Below are 10,036 nucleotides of genomic sequence, written 5' to 3'. Positions count from 1 at the left end.
ATGGATCAGAAACGCGTGTACAAGTTAGTGCTAACTGGAGGTACGTAACAGGGGTACAATCGCGTTTATCCTCCTTTCGCTCCCCTTTCGCGCGTACAAAGCTGCTCCTCCGAGCTGGAGTAGATTAAGCGCGAATTGATTCCCCATTCTGGACTTCGCCAACGAATCTCGCTGATCGGGAAACCGGAGCGAGAGCGAGTCTGCAAGAGTAAAAGCATGTGATGCGAAGTGTCTCCCATTGATTTTTTTTCTTAGAATTTGTATATTTTGTGTGCTCCGCGATAGACATATGCCCGCATTCATAGTCAGACCTTGTATTTAAAGCTTCCTTAAATTTATCTTTAGATGCTCAGCAGCCAATAAAATAATTCATAGAGTAGCTGAAGATAAATTTAAGACTAAGGAAGACTTAAATATATAAGATCTGACTATGAATACAAATAATAAAGTCTGTTTTTTTTTCCTACATGGGAACCCTTTTTTTCCTCCCTGCAGTCAAATATCGAAAATCTATTTCACTTTAAGTTCTAAAAGTGTATTCTAGTTCAGGTATTAAAAAACAGACCTGATACGTTGTAGATAGAGAGTTTTTGTCAAGCAATTTTAGAAATATTTTGCGATAAAGTATAATATGAGAATTATGGAAAACAACGATACCACATACTTACCTTGGTCTACTTTACCTCAGTTTATTTTAAACTTTCTCAGGTACATAAGCTAATATTTGTTTCCACCAATATAGTTTAACTTTAATTTTGGTTTTATTTTCTATCTTTTTCTTGTTATATAAGAAAAAAATTAGAAAAAAATACACGAAGTTAACTGAGATTAATTTACATTGATAGAAAGGAACATAATGCCGGTTTTTATTCGTTTCACATTTCGATTGATTTATTGATTTTCACATGAAAACTTCCGGCTTTATTATTTTATAATACATTTATCTTACAATTATTCGGAATCTAATATTTTTAATCGTAGATACACGCAAAGAAGCATTTTACTTACGTTATACTTACGTCATAATTAAGAATCGTTCTTCCGGGTGAAATCTCGAAGTTCAACAAAGTCAGAAGAAACTGATATTAATCGAGCGACAAAATAAAATATAATAAAAAATCCGGAAAGAGATACGACTAAAAAAAAAAAGAGAATTATAGGTTTACAGCGAAGCACGTGTTTCACTTAAAGAACATTCCAGAGCTGTTTTCTCATCTAATTCTTCAGATAGTTTTCGCTTTCAAACCTGAAGCACTGGCATGTGTTATTTTTTTCCTCTTTTATAAATCTCTTACTCCGAGGATGATCACTGGTGATTACTCGTCTCATAATTTCGTGCAACGCGAGAATAGAACATTGACGGACATGAGAATAGAATACGCGCGTGAGAAGTTTTTCTTTCACGCGAGCGGAATTTTTGCGGAGAAACATTTTTTCCCGACCGGCGTGACGAGCGCACGTGATGTGGATCGCTCATGTTTCTCTTGATCTTGGATCAAGAAATGAGCAAAGTCCATGATCGAGAAAAAGAAGAGGAAGCATGTTAATTATTAGCAGGAAAGCGTGAATTTTTTGCCCATATAGAATTAGATCGCATGTCAATAAAATTGAGATGTAATTCAATATAATTTTCGTAATAATTGAATTTTGGTGGAATCAAGTTTTGGCACTTTTCCAAGTAGTTTTAGCATTCCCTGCAGACAAGTTTTAAAAAAGATTCTGGTGATGAGGTACAAAGAAACAGAAAAATCTGAAAATATATCAAGAAAAAAATGTTTTTAGTATTTGTGACTATAATTGTCTCAATATGATAATATAATTAGGAGCTCCATTTTTATAATTATTATTATTATAACATTATAGTACTGTAATAATAATAAATTACTACTAATAATAGCAATAATGATAAATTAATAATAATTATTATTATAAAAGTGCTATAATTGGTAATAGTAATATTTATAGTTAATAATTAAATAGTAGATAATAATATTTCTAGTTTTACTATAAATATACTTACATTTTAAAACAACAGATACAAATGATGTAAAGTAACACAGGGAAACATTATATTCTTGTTGTTTGCCAATTTTAAACAAGATGAAATGGTCACTATGTTACATTGTGTCTTTTGCTGGAAAGCAAATTTATAGTTGGCACCAAATTTATAGTTGGCACCGAAAATAATTATAAAATATAGTTATTTTATGGTATTTTATGGTAAATAAAAAAATTTTTTCTCAGTGTATATAATGCTTTTACTCGTTATGAAATTTTAATTTAAGATCGAAGTTTCTGTATTTTTCTAGAAGAAACGTACACAGAATAAGATATCAGAATAAGGAATTCTTGAAAATCTTCATGGAAAGAAAGAAACTCTGAATTAGGAAAAATTTTTGTATACAACGAAAACAAAGGAAATATCTCAACCTTTTCGCTGTCTCTTGAAAGATTTGTTTTTGAAATACATTGAAAGCTTTCGGGAAAAGCATAAAAATAAAATATTTATACCGTGAAAGGAATATAGCAACGGTGACTATATATCCTTTATTACAAAAGACAGTCCTTTATTTCATGTAGTTGTCCTTTCCTAATGTTTCCAACTCAGTAGAATTTCTATCAGATTTGAAGTTTCCTTTTTTGGGAGATTTTTTGGGGGATACAAAAAAGAGAATTTTCAAGTGACTTTTTGAGAGGAATATACAAAAAAACTCCAAATTACAGCTAAAATATTGAGAAAGTCGTAATATAAAGAATAACTTTGAACAAACTTAGTAACACTGAATTGTCCTTAAGATTTATTAATTTTTTTCAAAATTCAATTTTGTCCTTTATTTTAATAAACCCATAGGAAATTTCTTTCTAATTAGCATTCTAATGTCTAATATCGCACTAATGAGCGAATATTTACGGAAACAACTGACAAATTTAATTTTATGAGTAATATTAGCCCAAGCAGAACAACAAAATCAGTAACAAAATAAATTGTGATTGATTGAAAAGTGACTTTTAATAATCAAATTTGCAACTATTTTGATATTATAATGATTTGTATTTTACTTGGGAGTTATTTATTTCAAATAGAAATACGCAAGAAAACTTCAGAACTGTCGTTTTGGAAATATTTAGAAATAAAGTCTTAATATTTTTAGATTTATCCTTTATTTTCTTTAAAAAATTATTACTGTAAATATAGATAATATCCCTGGTGAATATTTGTCTTATAATTTTTATATAAATTTTAAATAAATTGGAATATTTTTCAAAAATACTAGAAATATTCGGAAAGTTTAATCTTCTCTCAGAATTTTTTATATTCTGAAATATTAGGTGTAGTAAAAACAAATCCATTATTTTTCCATTCAATTTCATGCAAAAATAATTTCTTTTTACTACACCTAATATTCTGAGATTTCTCATCCCATAATTTTTAAAAAATATTTTTTAATTTTTTAGATTTTATAACATTTCATCAGAAATTATATTTATAAAAAATCTTAAAAATCTTACGATATTTCATAATTAACATATATGAAAAATTTTAAGAAGAAATGTAAATTTTTTTGAGAAGTGTTCCAATTGTACAAAAAATGTAAGAAAGTTATAAAATTATATAGAAATTTTGAAAAATCTTGAGAAAAATTTTCACCACACTGAAAAAAAAGTCAATTTTAATAAATATTTAGTTGAATACTGCCAACTAAATATTTATTAAATATAAAGATATATTTATTTAATACAAGAAATGTTAATTTGATTTAACTTTTTTTTGATTTAACATTTTTTTTATTGAACAAATATTTACTTACTGTAAGTAAATGTTTAGTTGGCAGTATTGAAGTAAATATTTATTAAAATTAACTATATTTTTTTCTCAGTGCAGGGATCGTAAATTCCGTTAGATCGAAAATTTTGCAAAGGAGATACCAACTCAGTTCATCTCGCCATTCGTGCTGCTGTAACACCGCGCCGCACTGTCTCTTACTGTTCCCCTTGCAACGTTTTGCAACGTTCGTTATCGTAGCCACACGCGGATGTCGATCGATTCCATGCGCCACGCAGGGACACGCGGTCACAACTGTACCGGGTGACCTGAGAGAAGAGTCCCGCCGAGAACGAAGCTCCGTCCGCATAAATTTTCGTTTAATCCATTGTACGGACAAAAAAAACTTTATACTTTATTCTATTCATGTACTTTTTTACATTATTTAATCGCAATCCGTATTGTTCATTGTGCTGCATTATGATTAAAGGCTAACTTTACTCTTATTACGTTACAAAAGTAAGTTGCGATTTCAATTTAAAGTCGAAAATCCTACACCTTTCGACAGAATAAAAATATCGCTCGAAGTTCTTGAAAGAAAACACTTTGCTTGAAAGAAAGGAACTCTGGATTAAGGCAGAAAGAATTTCATACAACAGAAATATAAAGGAGGCATACGTCGACTTAGATTGTATTACTCATTGTTTACTGGCGATAGCCAATGTTGAATGTGAAACAGATCTGCATCTCATATTGAAACCAATTGCACGCTTTTCAGACATCTCTTAGACATCCGCGTTACATGAATCAGACGGTTATTTTTCCTCAACGTCGATATTTCTTATGTTTATCATATATCAGTAGATAAAAGCGGGAAATTACTCAAATGCACAGATAATGCAAACGATAGCCATAACAGATAGCCTTGTTGATAATTCGTTTTTATCGTTGACGACGTTATCTTTTGTTGAACAACGGATATTTAAATCACAGATTCAAAACGTAAAATTTAACAAAATTTAAATAATGAAATTTTTATGAAATCTAGAACTTGAGTTGCTTGGTATGAATAAGGTATAATAAAGAAACCTTGAAAAGAACTTTTCTATGTCCTCCTTTTTATTTCGCCAGAAATTCAAGGTTTATATGCTCACAATGGGTGGCAACAATGTATTCGAATAATGGAAGATAAGATACGAAAAGTATAAGAAAGGTTAAACATGTAAATAATTACATCTCAAATTAGAAACTAGTTTATTTAAGGTTTCTGAGTAATCATCATAGCAGTATTGAATCGTGATATCATGAGCGAGAAATGACATGTTAATTTTTATTACGTGTCATTTATAAATAAAGATAATTTTTTTTTTAAACAAAATGATGAAATTGCTTTAAAACATTTGTAAAAATAGAAGAAAATTATACTTATCCTCTCTGACAGTCAATAAATAATCGTAAAATATGATAAAAGATACATGAAGTTTATTTAATGCGCATACATAGCTTATTTTCACTTACACGTGCCTTTTACACTTTTTACGATTATTTGCTGACTGTTAGGAGAGTTAGTTTTCGTCCATTTTTACAAATGTTTTGAAGCAATCTTATTTCACAAATTATTTTGTTTTATTCAAATGTCTTTATTTATAAATGGCACATAATAAAAGTTAACGTATCATTTTTCGCTTCTGACTTTACTATACAATATAACTACAATATAACTATAATGACTCAGGAGTTTTAAGCATCAACAACAAAGAAAATAAAACTAATTTTTCAAACCATTAGACAACATACGGACGTTTCTGTTTCACTTAATCATCCTCAGCCAAATTAAAAAATTATAACAAAAAGAAAGAAGATAAGAAATTCTTAATTTCTTTCTATTATAATTTTTTAACTTGTCTGAAGATGACTGAGCGAAATCGCAAACTTCCGTATGTTGTTTTTAATGGTTTGAAAAATTAGTTTTTATTTCTTGATTATTGCCGCTTAAACTAGTTTTTAATTTGTGATCTAATCATATGCTCGTGTTTGACCTTTTCCGTACTTTCATTGCTTTGCAATTCCGATCTAGACGAAATAAGATATTCTTTATCTTCTTTATCTTCTTGAACACTAATCTTAATTTAAACTCATATAATTTGAATGAGATTTCCTACGAAACTCAACGAGTTTTGTAATGAAAGCAGAAGAAAAATTATAGTAAAAAGAAATTTTATTGGAGGGGAATAATTTTTTTCAAAAGTAATCTTAAATTTTTCATTGTTTTTCTATCACTGAAGGGAAATAATTTGGTTGCATTTTTTATGAGAAGAGTGTGGAGAATCAAGGAATTCTGTTCTGTATAGTTTTGGGGTAAGAGTAACATTAAATTAGACTGAGTATCAGGATACGTTTTATAAAATAGCGGAACATTTTTTTTAACTTACCAAGCAATAAATAAAAATATTAATTTGAATTGATCCTCTTCACTTTATTTTGCTAACTTATATAGATATGACATAATATTAGATTGGATGTTAAGATATAATCAGAGAATCAATTCATCATTGTATATTTTAAAATGAGATGAAAATTACAAAAAAGTAAACAAATTCATTTGGCCAATTAAATTATGAATATTCTAGTGTATTTGCTCACTTTTATAATTTTCACCTTATTTTGTTGATACAATCAGCCTTCAGAGAGAAGAAGTCTTGGAAAAGTTCTGGAGTTTTTTTGACGCATGATTTATTTTGGGATTGGATCGTGGTGAGCTCAAATTCATCATCCCGATGTATAATAAGCATGATGCATAACGTCGCGACGACTTAATAGCCACGCTGGCGCACGCCAATTAAATTCAATTTGACTTTTATTGGCGTCTGCCTTTTCATATCTTCATCGTTTATTTTATGTAACGAAAAAGACGAAAAAAGAGATAGTAATATCATAAAGCATAACAATCCGAACATATCTCAATTCTCGATCTCACGCAAATTTTTTTCAAAAATTTCAGCGCAAATTTGTCTAACACATATTTGCTATTGCAGGACCATGTGGTGGCAAAACAACTGGGCAGACCAGGCTGTGCACCTTCTTCGAGAATATGGGCTGGAAGGTAGGTAAAACCCTTTTTAAAAACAAAAAGTTTCCGCAAAAAAGAAAGAAAGGAGAAAAGAAAACAGAGATCTCCGTTACGAATTTTTCCCCCAATTGATTTTTCGCTTTTTTTCTCCGAGTGATACTCGCTCCATTCCACATTAGATTCAATTCGACAGATGCCGTACACCAGGGTTATTCGTTATTGATGGAATAGTCGAGCAGGGGATAATCATTCTGTGTAGAGTCTAGCGTGTATTTGCAGAAATCGTTCGATTGTCGCGTGCAGTACAATAATATTCGAGTCAAGGATAACAATAATTACGGCATAATCGAGCCACATTTTTTCCATAGCTCGTCTCTCTGGAGCGAGATTTTACCTTGCCTTAAGTCGTACAGCGAATCGTAACTGCGTGTAGAGGTCGATTTTTAAATATCAACTCGTCGAACTTTGCGGAATGCATACTTTTGATCGATTTAAAGTCGAGTCTTTCTTAAAGAAAAAGAAAGAAAAAGGAATGTTACAACAATGAATTCTTTAAATTATTCTAAAAACTTTTAAATAAATTATAAGGTTATGAATCAATTTCTCGCAAACTGAATTTCGAGTAAAAAAAAAAGAACTTTTGAAAAGAGACGAAAACGCGATCTAGTTTCGGGGGCTCTTACCCTTCGTTTTGGATTCGATAGAGCGGTGGTTGTCTTCTTTTTCAGGTGTTCCGTGTCCCCGAGACAGCGACCGTGCTGCTCAGGTATGCAATTATACGATCACAAGTTTACAAAAAAAAAGCGAGAGACAAAGAGAAAGAAAGAAATTGGAATGAGAGTCACTCTTGGACGATTACGGTTTTCTTTCGAATTAACCCTGGAATGCCCTTATAATGAAGTATCTCAAGGATTGAAAGAGATGGAGAGATAATCTGGGAAGATTAAAATTGGACATTGCAAAAAAGTAATCTAAAATTAATTTGAAAATTTATCAAAATTACAGAGAATATGAACGAAGATATGGAATGAAAGTCTCACAAACCTCTGTGTACTTGATTTTTTTACGCATTGCAGGGTTAAAAGGACTTTTTGAAGACTGAAATAAAGCCGTTCGCCCTCTCGCTCTCGTTCAGTCAAGTATCGTGAAGAAAAATTCGTGGAACAAGCTCCGAAGAGTAAATTTTAAGTGAGCAAAGTAATTTGCGTCTGCATCTCGAAAAGCTATACGCAAAAACTTTCAAGATTACTCGACAGGAGTTTCTAGAAAACTTACTATAATATTTGCACGTTGATTCTATTTCGCGAGAAATAGCACTGTGGTGTAGAGAGACGTTTAGAGGCGATTTCAGATAGTATCCATGTATAATGACGAACTCCTTCAATTGCTGCTGTAGTTGCAGCTGCGAGATATATATTTAAGACTGTTCTAAACGTCACAATTGCGTTGCAAACGTTTGATTAAACTCAATTAATAAACGCTCGCGTTGCAGTGTGTATCTAGGTAATTGTCTCATATCTGCTGTCTGCTTTCTTTCCATTTCAGTGGCGGCATCAAGTTTTCAGACCTGAACGCGGAGGAGGGTAAGTCTGCTGATTATATCACTTTTACACCCCTCCCCCCCCCCTCCCCCGTTTCTTCTTTACATACGCGTCTTTTGACTTTTGTCAGCGCATTTTCACTTATATATATGTATATTCATTTAATAATTAAAACGTATCTCCAATAACATATACGGAAGATATACGGAAATTAGCGTAGGAATGATTTTCAATCCATGCAAATTTAGGCCAAAGCTTAATTGATATTAATTAAAGAAGGATCAAACTGACTGACTTGACATTCTTTCGTTTATCTGGCAGAGTTTGAAATTGGATTAATGTATTAACTGTCGATTCGCTTTTTCCTTTTTTTCACGATTTTTCGAAAATAAATGAGAAAGAAGATGATTAAAATGCGATATTATTATTATTATTATTATTAATTTTCACTAGCGTATGTATGTGCGAAGAAAAAATTAAAGGTTGATAAGATCAAGAAAGGAGTAAAAAGATTACAAGATAATAATTGGTACTATATATTGTAACTAATTTAATATCAAATTATTCAATATGTAGATAAAAACGTTTCAACTCACAGAGTCTTCTTCAATTTATAATGGTTTTAATAGATAATATTAAAATTATGTAACAAAAAAATATATGAACTATACTGAACTATACTGAAAAAAATATGTTTGGTTGAATACATATCAGAAAAACAAATCAGAAAATTTTGATTATATCAATCAGAATTCCGACGTATCTCAACGAGAATTTTCCGGTTAAATTTTCTGATTAAATCTACTAAAATTCTAGTTGAGATAATCGGAATTCTGATAGAGGTATAATCAGAATTTTCTGGGGTTTGTCCATTTCCAATTTGAACCTTTTTTTCGGTGTAGAATACTTTCACATTTTTATTGTGTAATTTTAATATTATATTAATTTCAAAAAAACGTATTTATCTACACATTTTGAAATCATCATATGACATTAAATTAGTTATATGTAGCTATCTTTATTGTCTTTTCCTCGTTTCTTAGCCTTATCAACCTTCAATTTTTTATTATTTTTTGTCAACTTTTTGTCAACTTTGAAAAATTGCGACTTGGAACTATTACCCCGGTAATACGATGGATTGCGTCAATCATCGCGATGTGAGAAACAAGCACGAACGGAAAAATCCCAAGTTTTATAGATAGAGAAGGACAGAGGAAAAGAGAGAGAAAAAGGATATCGCATCTTGATATAACGAAAAAAAACCAGTTGGGCCTGTTATATCGCGTATGAAACGAATGCCGAAAGATTCACCATGGACTTCTTCAGCGTGGAGTAAACGGCTGTAAACATTGTGTTTGATGAGCACGATGGATTGCCACGAGCTTGTTTCGCATCTCGTTTACAGCCCGATTGCATAACATCAAAATTCTTGGCTTACGCTAAACTTGGCCTTCCGTTCTATGATAAACACTGTTAAATTTATAATGTCAAATTATATCCAATTAGAGTTATTTATTTTAATTATTACTATAAGTCGCCATTATTTCTACTTAATATATCGTTAATTTAAATAAATAATTAAAATAATAGAGTTTAACAATATTTAACTCAAAAAAATATATTAAATTTGATTAAATGATTCAAATTTATTATTTATTATAT

General features: G+C 30.6%; 1 protein-coding gene across 1 annotated transcript in view; it reads left to right on the top strand.

The window, feature by feature from the left end:
* LOC105619231 overlaps positions 1-10,036 on the top strand; it is a 16,772-nt gene continuing 6,736 nt past the window's right edge. Inside the window, exons 1-4 of the mRNA XM_012200755.1 lie at positions 1-40; positions 6,799-6,866; positions 7,562-7,599; positions 8,379-8,416. Coding sequence (XP_012056145.1) covers positions 1-40; positions 6,799-6,866; positions 7,562-7,599; positions 8,379-8,416 — 184 coding nt within the window. The remainder of the gene's footprint in view (positions 41-6,798; positions 6,867-7,561; positions 7,600-8,378; positions 8,417-10,036) is intronic.

Source organism: Atta cephalotes (assembly GCF_000143395.1).
Source record: "Atta cephalotes unplaced genomic scaffold scaffold00020, whole genome shotgun sequence".
In the NCBI taxonomy this organism is placed as follows: domain Eukaryota; kingdom Metazoa; phylum Arthropoda; class Insecta; order Hymenoptera; family Formicidae; genus Atta; species Atta cephalotes.
Note: the sequence above shows the minus strand (reverse complement) of the source record. Positions and strands in the feature narration are given on the sequence as shown.